The sequence below is a fragment of the Zea mays genome, chromosome 6 (genome assembly GCF_902167145.1).
Source record: "Zea mays cultivar B73 chromosome 6, Zm-B73-REFERENCE-NAM-5.0, whole genome shotgun sequence".
NCBI classification, from domain to species: Eukaryota; Viridiplantae; Streptophyta; class Magnoliopsida; order Poales; family Poaceae; genus Zea; species Zea mays.
In genome coordinates this window covers 164,279,087-164,296,909 of record NC_050101.1, presented here as the reverse complement: position 1 = coordinate 164,296,909, position 17,823 = coordinate 164,279,087, and the positions used below count along the sequence as shown (strand labels likewise).

The 17,823-nt window shown below is 40.3% G+C and overlaps 2 protein-coding genes across 2 annotated transcripts; one reads left to right on the top strand and one right to left on the bottom strand.

Annotated features, from left to right (window-relative positions):
• Window positions 1-11,028: 11,028 nt before the first annotated feature.
• Window positions 11,029-12,977, bottom strand: LOC103630467 (serine/threonine-protein kinase ATG1c). The gene is made up of 5 exons (XM_020540149.1): window positions 12,945-12,977; window positions 12,552-12,657; window positions 11,856-11,928; window positions 11,422-11,780; window positions 11,029-11,068 (listed from the first exon to the last, which is right to left on the bottom strand). The coding sequence occupies exons 1-5, from the start codon at window positions 12,975-12,977 to the stop codon at window positions 11,049-11,051; spliced, it is 591 nt and encodes a 196-aa protein (XP_020395738.1). The 3' UTR covers window positions 11,029-11,048.
• An 850-nt stretch (window positions 12,978-13,827) lies between these two features.
• LOC103630466 (uncharacterized) lies at window positions 13,828-15,586 on the top strand. Its single transcript, XM_020540148.2, is given in 3 exon segments — window positions 13,828-14,553; window positions 14,555-14,797; window positions 14,799-15,586. Coding segments are annotated over 3 exon segments (1,623 nt in total). The 3' UTR covers window positions 15,453-15,586.
• Window positions 15,587-17,823: the final 2,237 nt, after the last annotated feature.

Below are 17,823 nucleotides of genomic sequence, written 5' to 3'. Positions count from 1 at the left end.
TCCTAAATGGTAAAACATGCTAATATGAACCTCAAACCTCATAATGAAGGATGTCACATAAATATGTCACTACATCTTCATTATTTGGTTGACAAAAAAAAATATAACTCCTTTCTTGAATCACTGTGATTTCTTTTCCCTTTACGATTTCATCCAACCAAGTGATCATGAACTTCTTTCATCTTTTCTTGATTCGATCATACTTGATATGAGATCAATTGAAACTCAATGATTGAAACAACTAAGACTCTTATATCCGTAGATTTTCAATCCATCTTGAAAGCACTTGGAAGGACCTTATTGAAACACTTAGAAAAGAGAGCATTAGAAACACAAGGGAGGGTTTCACAAATGATAATCCTTATATGTGGATGGAAAATGAATCATCATTCTTGAAACCCAAAAGGATAGATTAAATTCCTTTAAATTAGTGCACACATATAGTTGATGTCAAAGTTATATGCACTATTGAACATTTTGTATTGCGAGGAATTTAACCTATACTATGGCACATCCCACTAAGGATAGAATACTAAAACAACTGAAGGATAGGAAGTTTTCATACCTTGGCCTCTTATCAACTTCTTCTTACTTTAGTTGAATAGTATCCTTTAAGCTTGTGATTTATACAATTTAAAACAAGCACCATCTCTTATCATAGATTTTCTATGGATAAACTCAACACAAGAGATGGCATTAGTAGCACAAGCACTAGTTTCTTATTTAGCAACCCTTTATATGTGAAGGGCAAACGAGTTGCTAAAATAGAGAAACATCATAATATGGACTAAATTTCCTTGAACCCTCATGCACAATATATTTTGAATGACATGGATAATATGCATGGTTATTCAATGAAGTCTAAAGGGATGACTTAATCCATATTATGGTGAGTGTCTAATATAGAAGAATCAAATCCAAATTAACTAGATAGAGAATACATCACATAATTTTGGATTGTTCACCATATGATAATATTCATTCAACTTCCAATTAGACCTTTATTTCATAATCAACATTTGATGTATATCCTCAAGTGCTTCTTTTTCCTTAGTGGCTACACAAGTCACAAAAAGATAAGATTTGAAAATAATATGCACTTGAGATTCAGTTGTTACCACCCTAGCTACTATCTCCAAAGATGATTTATACATTCATTATCGAGCACCCAACTTGATCCATTGAAGGAGTGATCCTGCAAAACAAGTTTAAGCTTCATATCTTGGTACCCAATTTGAATTGGGTCCTTTGAGATTAGTGGTAAGAGCCTTGAGTACCCACACAATCCTTATTGTGGCCTTTCTCTTTGTGTAGGCACCCACATATACTTGACAACCATCTTACATGGTTTCAAGTCAATATTTAATCACATAGATAAAAACTAGAGTTAAGAATAGGAGCCTTTTCTCCTTTTATTAATACATCATTGTGTTGCCTTCTTGATGATGAACCTACCTTGACTTTGGGTGCACCTAGCTTATCAAGGTTAGTCGCACAAGCATTCATATCATAAAGACAAGTTATGCATGGAATTTACAACTTAGTGATCCAATTCAATGTGAAGCATATGTATATCGATTGAAGTAGATTTCTAAGATATCAAAATATGGGTTTCCAAAATTTAGAGAGTATGGATCACTAATTGTACCTTTTACAGTTTAAAAATCATATCCATGTTAGTGCATATGTATGTGATGAATATCAACAAAAAGATTCCTATGCACTTTTAGAATTAACGATAAGAGAATTTTAAACTGCATCAAGAGTAGCTATTTTGAAAACAAAGATTACAATCCATAAAAATGAGATACAATTTTTACCATTATGGATTGAGTTAGTATAGCTTACTCAAGAGAAACTTATTCTCTAAGACACAAGATACCGAATGTGCTCCCCCAGATATGTGCATCAAGTATTTGAATGACTTGTCAAATGCACACCATATAGAATGTACCATTTGTTATACCAATTTGACAGATCTTACTATCTGTGGTGGTGTCACCTTAGTATTCTTCTTTTCATCATTTGTGGAGACTTCCTTCTTTGTTATCTTTTTTCCTTTTAAAACTAGTCGATAAAACACTTTGAAAAGAGGTATTAGTAGTACAAGGAAGTATTTAATGAATGATGATATCTATATATGAATGGCAAACAAATCATCATTTATGAGGCGTAAAGGCATAAATTAAATTCCTTTTAAGTTAATGCACATGGAGCAGTGAATTCACAATATGCACTAATTTACAAATTTAAGCCAAAAGGAATTTAACCTTCATATTGACATTCCTTTCCATAGAATATATTATTAGCAATTGAAAGAATGTCACTTGAAAGGAACTACCATTGATCAACAACCAATTGAAGCAATTTGTTCCATACCTTTGCCTTGACCATTCCTAATCTTTCTTTTAGGTGAAGATTAACCTTTAAAGCTTGTGATTTTACCAATGGAAAGAGCACAATCTCTACTTATGAATTTCCATGAAATATCTTAAAAGAGATTGTATTAGTAACACAAGCGATAGTTTCCTATTTAGCAACCTATAGTATATGAATGACAAGAAGGTTACTAAAACATGCAAGGAAACCTCATGATATGAACTAAATTACCCTTACAAGCATCATGCATAACATCAATTGTAAAAAAGATGAAAGTAGCATGATTATTTAATTAAGTTCACATGGCAAGTTTAATTCATAGCATGGTGAGTGATTAATGTAGAAGACTCAAAACCAATTTAAACAAGAATGAATACATCACATAGTATTGGTTCGATCTTCTTTGAATGTTGAATGGCACACTCCATTTGGGAAACACATTCTCATGTTGTGAGACTACATAAACACTTAGATAGAAACATTAGTCTCACAACTCTAGTCATATAGAGAATTCCCCATTTGGTAAGTGCTATAAGAATTTGAATTTCTTACTTAGCACTCTATTCATTTAAGAACATGGGATAATCCTCTTTATGTCTAGGTCATGGCAATAACACGATAATTAATTTGAAATATGCCACAAGGTACATATAATCAATTTAAAGCATGTAGATTGTCACAATATAAAAATATGAACTTGCAATCTACCATATAATTAGATCATTTCCAAAGCAAGGTAAAATCTTTTAAGTTCATTCTCAAGTGCTTCATTTTTCCTATGTGGCTACAAAAGACACAAAGGAATATACCAATTAAAAGCAATGTGCACTTAAGAATTAAGTGTTACCATCCTTTGGATATTACTTGGTTGTAGGCCTTTTGCTTGATTCCCACAAAGGTTAATCCTTATTCCCTACAACACAAGTTCTTGCTAGAGATAAATATGAAGTTAGTGATATAACAACTCAATTCATCTCTGGGTCAATCTTAAAGGATAGACAATGTAAGATTGATAGCTTGAGATAAGAATTGAGTTAAACCGCTCAAGCACCCCAAAGCTTCATATCAACTCTAGGTACCTGCAAAAACTTATTAAGTATATTTTGGTACCCATTTTTGGATGGGTCCACCAAGGTTAGCTAATAAGTACTTAGGCACCCAAATAGCCTTGGTCCTAGAATGTGGTAAACTCATCACCTTTCTAGCACAAGGGTCAAATTTGGGTCTCCTAAGCATATTTGAATGTATTAAGAAGTTAGGCTTAGGTGTTTTACCCTTTGGACAAACCTTGAATAGATGACCTTTTTCACGGCAATTGTAGCAAATGCGATGCTTGTCCTTGCAATGCATTTGCCTTTTGATTTCATCCTTTTTGATGGTCATCTTTCTTGATCGTGCAAGGTCTTGATTCTTCATGTGGGGGCATGAATCAATTTCATGGCCCTTCTCCTTGCATCCATAACACCTCCTATCGCTTCTCTTTGATCTTTCTTTGTTGAAGCACATAGGTACATTGTTAGAGAAAATCATATGAGCATTAATTTTCTCACCATGGATTTTGCTCATGCCCTTCTTGGAAAGCTTGGTATTCTTTTGAAGGGGTTTTGTGCATGCTACGGTTGTCCCCTTATCAAGATTTTTCACCATATTATCACGATTATCTTGAGAATGTTGAGCATGACACTTTCCCTTCAAACGAGTTAAGCTCCTTCTTAGCATTCCAACTTCTTCCTTGAGCTCTTTATTTTCTTGTGTGATAGAAATATCACTAATTCCTGAAATTTCTAGCTCAATGGAAGATTGGCTTTCTTGAGAGCAACATTTGTTAGCACATGATAATATAGTTTCTACTTGAGTACATGTGCATATGTGAGGTTGGTATGATTTCAAATTAGTTAACACAACCTCATGAGCCATTTCTAACATGATATGTGAATCCATCAATTTATTATGAGAGAACACAAGCATATCATGTTTTTCTTGTAAAGCTAGATTTTCAATATTTATCTTTTCTATTGTGTTCTTGAGCATATCATTTTTACTTTCTAATTGAGCAATATATGATGAATGATTAACAACTTTAATTTGCTCAATTGAAATGTCTTCATACCTTTGGACCAAATCATCATGAGAGCACTTTAGCTTCTCATGCTCTTTGGTCAACTTCTCTAAGTCTTCAATTTTTCTGATGAGGAAGTCTTCTTGCTTATGAAGCATTTCTTTTTGTTCTTTCGCTCTTTTCATGAGTTTGAGCAAGCTCATCCGATGTTTCTTGCTTAGCTGAGCGAAGAATTGTTGAAGATCATCCTCATCTTCACTATCACTTTCTTGCTCCTCCTCATCCTCACTTTCGCTTTCACTGTCACTCCCATTAGCAATAAAGCACATATGAGAAGTGGATTTGAAAGACGAACCTTGTGAAGAGGTGGATTCATCATTTGGTCTCCATCGATCATTTTCTTCTTCAATTTTGTTCTTCGCCTCATCTTCCTTCATTTTGAGGAACATCCTTTCGGCGATTCTCATGGCAAGATCTATTGCCCTAGGATCGACATCTGCAACAAAAGATGAAGTCGAGGCAACCTCAACTTTTTCAAGCTTAGAAGCACTTTTGTTTCTTAGTCCCCCCGACATGATCTTTTCCTCACGCGGTTAAGCGTTAGAACGAGGATTAGGCTCTGATACCAATTGAAAGTTGCCTAGAGGGGGGGTGAATAGGCAAGTTAAAACTTTTTCAACAAAAACTAGAAGCAAACTGGGTAAAACTGAATTGATCTCGAAATTCACCCAGTTAACTTTGGAAATGAGATGTTCTAGTTGATCCACAGGGTTCAAAATAGTAGATCTGAGAAGGGCACTTCTCAAAATCCACACACCAAATATATATAAACAAATCTTCCACGCAATGGTGAGAGAACGAAGAACACAAACAAACACAATGAGCAAGAACACAAGAGACACAAGATTTATCCCGAGGTTCGGTCACACCACCAAGGTGCCCTACTTCCTCGTTGAGGCGCCCACAAAGAGCCAGGTCTCTTTCAACCCTAATCCTCCCTTTGCCAACCACAGAGGTCAAGCCTACACAATAATCTTTGCTCAAACGAGCGGGTAATACAAACTTTCTTGTGGTCTTCCACAAGATTTGGAGACTCACAAGAGACACCTAGTCGTCTAGGAGCTAGAAGCTCCAAGAGTAATGAATCCACAAAGAACTCGATGTAGTACCAAAGCTCGAATCAAGAAGAGCAAGAGAGATTTGGAGATGAAGCACAAAAACCGCAGCTCTCAAACTCACTCAAAGATTTCTCTCCAAAGATTTGAAATGGGAGAGGCAAGAGGTGTGTGAGAGAGAGTGGGAGGTGTTTCTCAGGTTGGGAATGAAGTTTTGTGCGTGCTGTTCTGTGGGGAGAGAGGTAGGAGTGAGTATATATAGGTGGGGCTCCAAAACTAGCCGTTTTTGACTTTTCTGCCCAAAAACCGGTTGAACCGGTCCCAAAACCGGTTGAACCGGTTTTTCAAAAAGCTGCGCACAGCTTTTTGGCTGACACAGCAGACTGGCAGAAAAAAGTGAACAGTGCAAAAACCGGTTGAACCTGTTTTAAAACCGGTTGAACCTGTTTCCACCAGACAAAAACCGGTTGAGTGTCCGGTTGAGTGTCCGGCTGAACCAGTATTTTGAAAAAAGGTGAACAGTGCAAAAACCGGTTGAACCTGTTTTAAAACCGGTTGAACCTGTTTTTCCAAAAATTAATTTTGACCAAGATAGACTTTAAAAGGTTGTACTACATACTTTCACTAAGGATTAACAAGGGTAAAATGGAAGTTTTGGATCAAGGATTTTTGAGCTTTTGTACCAACACCAACCTTCTTTTTGGATCCCCCTTGATAGTACGACGATTCCTATACTCAAGTTAAATAAAATATAATTAAGTAAACTCCTTGAGTCATTGGTGTCTCAAGTGTGATTTCTCCATGGTGTTGCTTCATAAGGATCACAAACATCTTTGTCTCACCTTTTGAAGCAAACACAAATCGAGCCTATGACTTGTGCCATTTCACCATATATGAGTTCAAATCATGGCTTCAAGTCACCTTACTGATGCATCAACATGTTGTAACTCTTCATAGCTGATTAGTTCATCGACTTAGTGCAAGTACTCTCTTCTTCACCTTAGCCATGGTACCTCGGTCTACAAGCCGTCGCTTGGCCTTCACCTTCGCTTAGTTCCTCGAAGCCCTTTCCTTGCTATCTTCACCCTATCAAGCCATTCTTGAGTCACATCCTATTGAGCATCCATTGAGAGAATCATTTCTTCAATATTGTGAACCTTGCTTGAATGTCATCTAGATATAACTGCTAAGATCAATCAAGCTCTAGTTTGATTCTCATATATTCATATATGGACTAATAGTAATATGGTCAAGCCAATTCACGATTCCTCATATCTTGTTCACTTTGGCTTGACCAATCCTCTTAATCACTTCAACCTCTACTATGATCATATTTATGCATAGTGATTTCTCAGGACTTGTCCATATATTCAAACCAATATAGAGACCATATTATATCCATTTGCATTGTCTCACTGGTTATTTGACCTTGTGTTGAACTTTGTTCACTGATCATTATACACTATTCAAGTATGTTCATCATACTGAATTCCCTGTTCAACACTTAGCAAATTTGTTAGACCTTTAAATGTGTTGTTATCCAAATCACCAAAACTCACAAAAGGGATGAATGCACTTTCAAAAAAGGAGCAATGTAAAAGCAAGTGTACTAAGAACGCTGGCAGCTGCATCTAGGTAATGTTCGAAGAAAAGGTTTAAAGCATTTAAATACAAATCAAGAAAGACAGGTTAACATTAAAGAAATAAAATGCTGGAGTGAGGAAGCAATGAAGTTCAAGAGCCTGTGCAGTTAAGACATGTTGTTTCATGCCCCTGCTCTCCTTCACCAAGCGAGTTAAACATTTGGTGTTTCTTTTAAGTAGGATAGATAGACACATATATATGTGTAATATACAGGTTTTAGAATGGAGCATAGAATGGAGCATAGAAACTAAGGAATAGGTCGAAAAGCTAAAACCATGTAAACTCTAAGTATTGAAAAAAGTTTGAGGAATATAGATACTTAATTAATTAGCTAAGTAAAATGGTGCCATACCTTAATGTATTTCATGATGGACTAAATGTTGTCATTCTTGGAACATGTAGAATCTGGCATGCCTTTGCTAACCTGGGTGTGCTTCATCCTACATGTAATGTATTATATTAATATAGAATAGAATTTGTAGTTGTAAGCCTAAAAGGCATGCTTTGTTTTTTATTTTAAACTAATGTATTTGCATACATACTTTTTGGGTGGTGATGATAATTCATTCTTGGTCAGCTGATCTGCATATTCGTCAACGTTCTGTGATTAAAAGAAAAGGTGTAAGCTTTATGAGATAATGACATATTTAGGACAACTCTAACAATAATTTGTAAGCTAAATTCAATCATTCTGTTTTATATTTCAATAGAAAACAGTGAAAAGCTACATCCTGATCAAAAACTGGTTTTATACACGTATTTTTAGGTTCATGTGAGGTTGTGATGTTGATTTAATTATACTATAAGTCATTACGAAAAAGTCAATAATATTGAAGAAGAGATCGTCTTAGAGCTAGAAAATGACAAGCTCCTGCTATTGACAGTAGTGGAATAGTTCAGTTAGCAGTGGCTGCAATGTCCTAGAGCAGCTGTGAATATGAGCAAAGAGTTGAGATCCCCTAGAGCTGCAAGTCTGCAACCGCCTGCTTTGAGATCATCTTCATAGTAACTAACACATCTGGTGGTCTAAATTCTTTTTATATTTAACAATCCCACATGAATTATGTATTTTCAGAATAATTTTGTTTGAACAGCTCCAGAATAAAGAGATAGTGGAACTCAGTTTTTGAGCTATTAATAAATAACTGCATATATTTTGTACAACTAAAAAGCCATGTGTTGAGTCTATGACCAGTTTTCTGACATAATAATAAATGAACTCTGTTACCAACAATCTTTACTATGAACACCAAAGTGATGGACATCAGTTCAAGAATGATCAGGTAAACTGCATGTAAACAAACGGTTTTGGAAGTGTATATTTGCCAAACAATAATTAACTGCCACAAATAAAATGATAATCATGGTAACAGTACTAACAATTCATTTTAAATTCACTATACGATTTTAAATGGCATTAGTAATAGAAAACCACAACTAATCTGATAATATTAAGATCATTGCTATATAAAGTGTTTATTAATCTCTCTCTCTCTTTCTCTTGTCTGGCACCTAGTGATCTGTCTTGCGTGCATTGCTCTGACTGTCTGGTCTGCTCGGTGTTGGACTATTTGTGCAGCTGGTAGCGTGCTTGATCACAGGCCGTCCACTGTGGCTGCAGCTGCAATCTTGTTTGAAACCTATGGACCTCTACTGACCAAAGAAGCAATCGATTCCAAGATGAGCTACCTTTCTCCATCTTGTCTTATTGAGAATGTGAGTCACTTGTTTATATTTCGATCATGTACTACTTGTGTAGCATTTTGACCATATGAATGTTCAGTCCCGATGAACCTTGGATTAGAAAAATTTCAATATAGCATTTTTTATTTAAATGAATGTGTCTGTTTCTTTGACCAACAACATGTACATGCTTGCTACAGTATGATGGTTGGGGACAATAACAGGAGAGGTAGCAAGAGATCATTGCCATGTTTAGGCTCCAACGAGATTGCCACCAGTACATATCATTCTGTTCTTGTTGATGATGTTACGGACACCGCCGCCGCCTTTGCCACGGCGGTGTCGGCTAGGAATAAGCAGATCAGGCTGGAGCTGACGGGCATCAGTTGAGAAAGCTAGCACCACCGGGGACACAGTTTTTAGCTAGATGTCTAGGGGGGCTTGGTTTGATCTTCCCTTTCATTTTCTTCCCTTCTTTTTGAACTTATATGTTTGCAAAAAAGAAGATATTTTTTTAGGTTCTTTGAGCCATTGCGATGGGTTGGCATTGGCTGTTGTCAGATTGGATTGGATTGGTTTGGTTTGTGAGAGATCATCCAAAACAGACTTTGAATGCGGAACCCTATCAGTCTAGGGGCTTTAGCCCCAAGTGGATTAGATGGATCAGGAGTCTGGTACAGGGTGAATCTATTTGTGTGAGAATAAATGATATGGATAGTGTATTTTTATACCTGGAAAAGGTCTTAGGCAAGGAGACCCTTTATCTCTTTTGAACCTAGTAGCTGATAGCTTTACCAGGATGCTCAAGAAAGCAGCTAGACAGGACTTGATTTCTGGGCTTCTTTTTCAGGTCACGGGAGGTGGTGTGACCACTCTGCATTATGCAGATGACACTCTTTTCTTCTTAGAAATAATCTAGAAAAGGCTAAGACTTTGAGATGGCTGTTAATCTTTTTTTTGAACAGATATCAGGGATGAAGATCAATTATGAGAAGAGTGATCTTCTTGCCATTGGTTTGGATTCAGATAATGCTAATAGTTTTGCAGAAGTGTTTTGTTGCAAACAAGGGGGTTTCTCAATCAAATACCTCGGTGTGCCTCTTCACTTTACTAAATTGAAGAGAGCTGATTTACAACCTGTGATAGATAAGAGAATAGCTGGATGGAGAGGGAGACTTTTGCCCTATGCTGGCAGACTTACTCTTTTAAGAGCATGTCTTTCAAGCATTCCTATTTATTTGCTTTACATTATAAAATGTCCCTAAATGGGCTGCTGACATGATCAATTCACAGATGGGGCACTTTCGGAGAGAAACTGTTTCTCTATCTGCACGCAGACATCATCAGCTAGCTTTGAGTTCGCAAGCAAATGTGAAGCATCAGCACTAAGCCCCTTCATATGGATATCCTGTGACTCTCCTTTGCAAGTGAAGCTACAAAGGTATTGCATAAATGAATTGCTTGCTTCCAGGTTGCAAGAACAATTAGCTGAATAGAGAACGCCACCTAGTGTCTGCCACCTTTGATCTTCAATCAGGTGGTTGATCGGCAAAACAAAAAAGCAAGTCAGTGGCAGCTTGTTGCTATTGACAAACACTTCATAGGAAAGTTGTGTCTTGAGTTACCGGGATTCAAGCTTAAAGACAGTTCAACGTAACTCAAAAGCATTGTTTGCTAATCCTTCCATACCAAATTATAAGTCATTCTAGCATTTCTAGGTCATAGTTAAAGCTATGTATCTAGAAAAGCTAGAACGACTTACAATTTGAAACGGAGAGTATTACACAAAGCTTAGGATAGATGGAAAGTGCACATTAAGTCGTGGTATGGATGAAAGTATTTCAATGGGTTATAACCATCTCCAAAGGTTGAGTCAAATTAAAATAAAGCATAGGGCAGTGTCGGAGGCTCCCCCACGAGCGAGGTCTAAAGAGGGTCTAGACAAAGGATAAACCGAGGCAAGCCTTCCCCCGCAGATGCGGAGAGGCTGCTTCGAACACGCGACCTAGTGACTCAGTGAAAATATAACATAGGGAAAGCAAAGAATCTGGGTACCACCAAGCAGATAAAAAATTACCTCATCCCTGACCAACCCTGCTATGGCTGATGCATATTGCTCCAACAATCTAATCCTCATCAGATAATCAGATGGGGGCTCATCCATGGCATCACTTATATCCGCAGATCCCTATGAAGTGACAGATGCAGGAGAATAGTGGTTGTCGAAGCTACCAGTCCCAGCAGATTGTTGTCTATTAATCGGCAAACCGTTTATCGGTATTGGTGCACTCAAGAAAGTTAACTTCGGTGGTGAAACAGACAAATTATCATATTTTGCCGGTAAGTTAAGCTGCTGAGAGGCATTTGTTGAAGACGATGATCCCTCTGGGTGTGGTCCAGACACAAATACATATTCCTGATCTACAAACTCTAATGAATCAATGATAGGGAAATCTACATTTACAAAGTAATGAAATAATAATTTCAGTAAGGATTGTTCATAATAAAAATGAGGAATTGCACTACTAATGACTTCCATACCTTCTGGATAAACACCTTTTGGACCTTGCACTTCATGAATCTTGCTTTCCTTGGTCATTTTATCAGTATGGCCATGGTGTTGGTTACTAGGTGCATGATTATTTCCCAAGACATACCTGGAGAACAGACTGGTATGTTTTGATGGACTCTGGCCTGAAGTTTTATCCAATCTTTTACCTGTGGGAAACCCATAAGATTTCATCGGACTCTTACTGTCAGGAATTGGACCCTCCTCCTGTCCACTTGACTCATCATCCAAAGGAAAAGGCATACAATCTTCTTGTGAACTTTGGCTTGAAGGCCTTGTTGGACTGATATTATTTATTGGAAAGCCATCTCTTATTTCAGATAATGTCCGGCTGTAAATGCAATACAGAATATTTAGAACATCAGAAAATGCAGTAGGTGAGAATATAATGGAGACAAATCAATACCTCAAGGTCCTCTCTGGAGCATGTTCAGAAAGAAATGGGTGGTGCACAAATTCTTCAACTGTAAGCCGCTCCACTGGATCAATTATACAGATTAGCACACATATATATTTAATGTTAGCTGATAACTGTATATGATAACATCAATAGTATACATTACATTTCAGCCTCAGTTTTAAATACTAGATACAAGGCTATGATGCAGTTGTATATTATTAGCTTATGCACCGTGATATGCTCAAACGCAAAAATAGAAACCATCCACTTTCAATGTTCTTATTTCCTAAACATACTTTCGCAGAAAAAAAAGTATGCCTTGAAAAAAGTGGTATTCTGAAAACACTTTTATCTAAAACTGGCTAAATCTCTGCTGCAAAATTTCTTAATGTTAAGGAACAGTCTTGAGTTGAACATCAAAACTGAAAAATAGGTACTAACAGAATCACTGAAAAATAAAAGCGAAAATCACACTGCAATTAAAACTGCTATTGCATGGTACCATTCATTTTCCAAAGAACAAATATAATAAATTAATACAACGATACTTGTGAGATTTCTCCTTTCCAAGTTGCAACGTAAGAATAATAATGTGGTTCAAACTTCTTTGAACCATCAATGACAATATCATAAAGCTCTGTATTCAGTGAGGAATTGAAGATATCATAGGAACTCAATGTAACTACAAATTAGTGACTTAACCTGAATTGAGCCGCAGCAACTTTCTGCACAAGTCGATGCAGTCATGGCTCAATTCACAATCAGATGGTAATCGTATTTCATGCGTCCTGAGTATATTTTTAAGCAACTGGAGAGCAAATAAATATATTTTCCCATTAGCACTTGTAATGTTGAAAGCAAGCACCAGCATCTTAATTATCTTTGCTTTGTAGTGTCCGAACGAACTTAGTACTCCAACGAACACGACACACCATTTTTTTATAAACAATTTAATGGCATAGAAAGAAAGAAGGGCCATCCTCCGACGAGCCTGTGACGTTCTCGCATGCCATGCCTCAACTCCCTCCTCCCCTTCCCTGCTGCAATGCTACCCTCTCCCTCCCTTCTTTCCGACGCGACGGCGACACTCGGTACAGAGATGATGTAGGCCCCGGGCTGGTTCGCCATGTTAGCAAACAAAGCAAGCCCAAGTCAATGCAGGGAGCATAGCGAGGAGAGAGAAGGAATGGAAGAGGCCGGGAACCATCGCCATGGCGAGCTGCGAGAAAAGCACTAGGCTGCATGACGTGAGCGCGCACCACAGCACCTCGCACGGTGGGTCGCGTTGACAACAGCTGGGGGGAAAGCGGCGGAGCGCGTCCCACCGTTCGCGTCCATCGGGGAAGAAGCCGTCACTGGTCTGGTCTTGTTGACTCTTGAGTCTTCCACCTTCCTCCTCCTGTCTCGTCTCCAACAGTGTGCTTCTTCCTCCGGACGCCTCGCTCGTCCGACCGCTTTAGCTCCCTCCTCCGGCGAGCTCCCTCCGTTGTTCCTGGTGTGTCTACGCGCCAGCTCCTCCTCTTGTCGATTTTGGGCGCGCTCCCCTCCGCGCAAGGCCATGACGCCCGGCGGCCCCAGTCCGCGTCGTACTACCGAACGCACAAGGAAGCCGCCGTCGCCGCCGTGCCCTAAACCCTAGCAATGGGAAACCGGAGTGGGATGGAGGGGATGGGGTGGAGGAGGGCGAGGGAGGGAGCGCGATTACCTGGAACTCTGGAGCGCCGGTGGAGAATACCGATGGCCAGACGAGCGGGGGAAGGTGAGGTTTTTGGGGAAGAGAGAGCGCGAGATTGAAGACGCTGGGGAGGAGGGAGCGTGAGATTCGGAGGCGGAGAGACCTAGAAGAATCTGCAAACAACGGACACAGGGGAGAATGCTACCACTGGATAACGATCCAACGACCAAGAACTTTTTGGTGACGTGGACGATCCTGGGAGTCGGATTCCTTGCTGGTTTAATAATAAGGAAATGCGCCGTGATGTTCCTGTTCGAGGGCCCCTTCGGATCCGTCCTGCACATCACCGACTGCCTCAGCGCCCTGACGCCCCACCTCGCCCGCCGCATCGACTACCTCTTCCTCGCGCGGTGCTCCCTGCGCTTCCCCGCCACGCAGGACTCCATCCGCCAGGTGATCGACTGCATCTGGAAGCACCCGAGCGCGTTGGTTGTGTATCTCGTGTGTGACATGCTGGGGCAGGAGGACGTCCTCGTCGGGGTGTCCAAGGCGTTCGGGTCCAAGATCTACGTCGACAGGGAGAAGAACTCCGACTGCCACCAGAGGCTGGCGCATGTCACGCCCGAGATCCTCGCCGCCGACGACGCCGCACCCTCCACCCGCTTCCACGTGCTGTCGTTCCCGCGGCTGTCGGAGCAGGCCACGGAGATCCTCGCGCAGGCGCGCGCCGCGCGCCAGCTGAAGCCCCTCATCATCAGGCCCTCCTCGCAGTGGTACGCGTACTACGACCCACCTCCACCGGAGGAGGCATCGACGCAGCAGCAGCAGCAGAAACCGGTGCTAACGGAGGCCATGTGCGACGAGTTGGGGGTCTGGCACGTCTGCTTGTCAATGCACTCCTCCCGGGAGGAGTTGGAGCAGGCGCTGGGGATCCTCAAGCCCAAATGGGTCGTCTACACCATGTCGTCGTGCATGGTGGTGGACCTCAGCTATGTGAGGAAGCAATGCTCCCTGTCCCAAGTTCGAACCTGACGATCCCCTCTGGAAGTTGCTAGGGATATCTGATGGAATGTCTACTGTTACCAGCTCGGCCCAGGCAGTGCTGCTGACAGTAGAAGCTGTCGAGAAGCTCGAGGAAGTGTTCAGCGCTTGTGCTCCCTCTAATGATATCAGCCAGGCACTAGAGGAGGGTGCAGAAGCAACAGTGGTTGATTTCGAGGTCAGAGTCGAGCCACCTGTCACGCTTTTCAGAAGCACAAGGTTGATTACCGCAACACGAACCTGAACTGTGGAACTATGAGTATGAGAGTGTCGAGATCATTGGTGACGATGAGCTTGAAGCCAAGGATTCTGCAAATGAGCTTGAGTTTTGTAGGCATAGTAAGCCTATTCAAGTGGTTGGGTTAACTGAAGCTGCAACAAGGGAACAGAATCCGGTCTCTGATGAATCTGAGCTGCTGAACGACATCAAATCTGATGGCGGAGTAGAAGTAGTTGATCTAACTGAAGGTGGAAAGAAAGAGCATAATTTGGGTGCAGAGACTGAACATGATAGAGGGAACAGAGAGGCTGAACTGGGGGCGCAAGAACAGAACCTGAATGCTCGTGCTCGTTTGACGGTGGGAGTTTGCAGGCATAAGGTGATTGCTGACGAAGGTACGGAAGCGACTGAAGGGATGGTCTCAGCTGCGCATGTTCCAGAGGATGGCACCACTGTTACACTAGGAACAGGGAGGAGCACTGATCATCAGTACTCTGAAAGGGCGAGCGATTCTTCAACCGTTGTCGGATCATCGAAGGGCCTCAACGCGAGCCTGAGGAGGCTGTACAGGTCGATGAACGTACTGGTGTCGCGCCCCCTACCATCGCTCGTCCAACTGACGGCGGCCTCCAAGCGGCCCAGAGTCTCTCAAACTGCGCAGTTGTAGGTTCAGCCTTTTGCTGTTGCAAAATGAAACCCAGTTCTCAGTTGTTGCGAGTTTGTGCACTGTGGCCTGACAACGAATTCATATTGATTTGTTCTGTGAAGAGGCAGATCATCAGGGATCTCAATCGTTCTGAATGTTTTATTTTCCATCATTTTCTTTTTTTTGTATCTATTGAATTTGTGCTGCTTGCCATTTCTCTGTTAAAATAAAATGAGAGGGAAAACATTAGCATCAATCGGCAAGTCTAAAGCGTGCAGTAGAGTAGGGGTATTTGAAATGATTTTCTCCTGCTAAAAAGATTCAGAGATGAGAGGTTGCCATGATTTCGTTTCGGTTCTAGGATGCAAACCAAGGCGCAAATTGCTCGGTCTTCATTTTATCTCCTGAAATTTGTTGTTATTGGCCCATTGCTGATTCAGAGCTGGTTTGTTCTTTTTGTGTTGTGGGTGCAAATATCTATCAGAATAAGGAGCATAGCTGAAGAGCGCATTCGCTTCGAGTGACGTGAGTGGAAATTCTGCTGCTTCTAATCATTTAGTAATTCTTGGTTACTTTAGTACTTCAATGTATGACTGCTCTAATTTTACCTGTTAACTCATCTACGTGTCTTTTGAATGCTGTAAACATCTTTCTCATGTTATTATATTTTAATTCTTTTTTTCCCATCCACACGTTCTATACTTTAGATATCTGAACAAAAAATTCTAGATTATTTGATAGTTCAATCTGTACAGAGTGGTATTTTTACTCTGCATTTTCTCTCTCCGATGCACAAAACTACACATCATTTTATATTAAGATCATTAATAATTTTGATGTTTGAATAATTCCCAGCAATTTTTAATAGTTCAAAGCATAAATAGCAATATGATTTCTACATATAAGTACCTAAAGTTTGCTAGAAAAAAGTGGGACTGATACTGGTAGATACCAATCTGCAGTCACGCCATCCTCTCTGGTTATTGTTCTTAAATCAACATGTTAGGGTGGATCGGCTGGTCACCTTGACCCTGCTTAAATCAAGAGCATTAGAGTGGTTGGCTGGTCACCCTGTACTTTTTTCTAGCAAGAATAAAACAAAAGCTTGCCAAATTGTATTAGAGGCCTCCATCTTTAAATGATTGGTCAAGTATCCCGTCCACCTAAATAAACAAATTGAGAATCATTCATGTTAGCATGGTAGAATTGTAGAAGAGTAACGCAGTGTCAAAGTAAATTGTTTGGGTATAATCTTCACTTGAACACAACATCGATGGCTAAATAATTTTGATACCAAAATTGAGGCAATTCTATAATATAGGTGTATGTCCGTGTGTTGCTACGGAGAAAACATGTTATAATAAGATATATAAGATATATTGATTGTCGTTCTATGCTTTTGTTAGCATCTTCGATACCAGGTTAAGAATGTTTACATAACTATAGTAAAATCCATAAAAACGTTCGTGATAGTTTGCTTTTATGGCGGAGTATACATTTTTTAAGGTATGTAAATATTCTAACCTTTAAAAGATACTAACAAAAGCATAGGACAGTAATTAATACTTCTGCATCTCATCATAACATGTTTACTCCGTAGCAACGCACGGGCATACACCTAGTCAATGGTTAAGATCGCTGGATAACCTATCACTTACTCATTCAAGTATAATGGACAATATTATTTGGATCATCTCTCACCCTCATCATCACCTTGCGACTCCATTGACAAAAGCCTCCCCCTCCCCACGTCCCTGCCACCCTCTCCCCCCACTCGCATTGTCGTCGTCATCGACCCCTCTCCTCCCATGCGACCTCGTTGCGTCTAGTCCCCCCCTCCCTCGCATCCTCGCCGCGCCCTCTCCCTCACTCGCGCTGTCGTCACTATCGCCCTCTCTCCTCTTCCAATAATTAGCACAGGCACTTGATACTGTTATTGACTTAATAATATCGTCTATTGATCTATGCAGACCAGAGAGGGAAGGACAACCTTATCACATCTAAGGGGAAAGTCCCTGGTGTGAAGTGTCACTACTGCCTTTCCATCGGTCGTGCTCGACATTTCTCCTGCTCCGCCAATAATATCTTCATTGGTGGCACCTCCTCCTCAAGTTGACCACACAGTTGTTGTACTCGATGTTGAGAAACACCCTACATTCGGTGTCCTCACCCGGTGAAATTCGACCTATCATATTCTTAAGACATCTTTGAAGTATAGAAGAGCATATGAAGCTTTAAGGCGAAATGACCCACAAATCCACACATGAGCCTTCGCCTAATGATTGGGAGATGTCAAAGAAGTTATGTATCTTGTTAGAACCATTCTACGAAGCCACTATGGTAGTATCTGGCTCAAACTATCTAACTTCAGTTTGATACTTTCACAAGGTTT

Excerpts from the sequence above, each read along its gene's own strand:
- LOC103630467 (XM_020540149.1), bottom strand. The coding sequence starts at position 12,977 with ATGGCGAACCAGCCCGGGGCCTACATCATCTCT. Across the intron at positions 11,781-11,855 it reads GCTCCAGAGAGGACCTTGAG|CCGGACATTATCTGAAATAA; the intron begins GTATTGATTTGT and ends TTGCATTTACAG. Across the intron at positions 11,069-11,421 it reads AAAAGGTGTTTATCCAGAAG|GGATCTGCGGATATAAGTGA; the intron begins GTATGGAAGTCA and ends GTCACTTCATAG.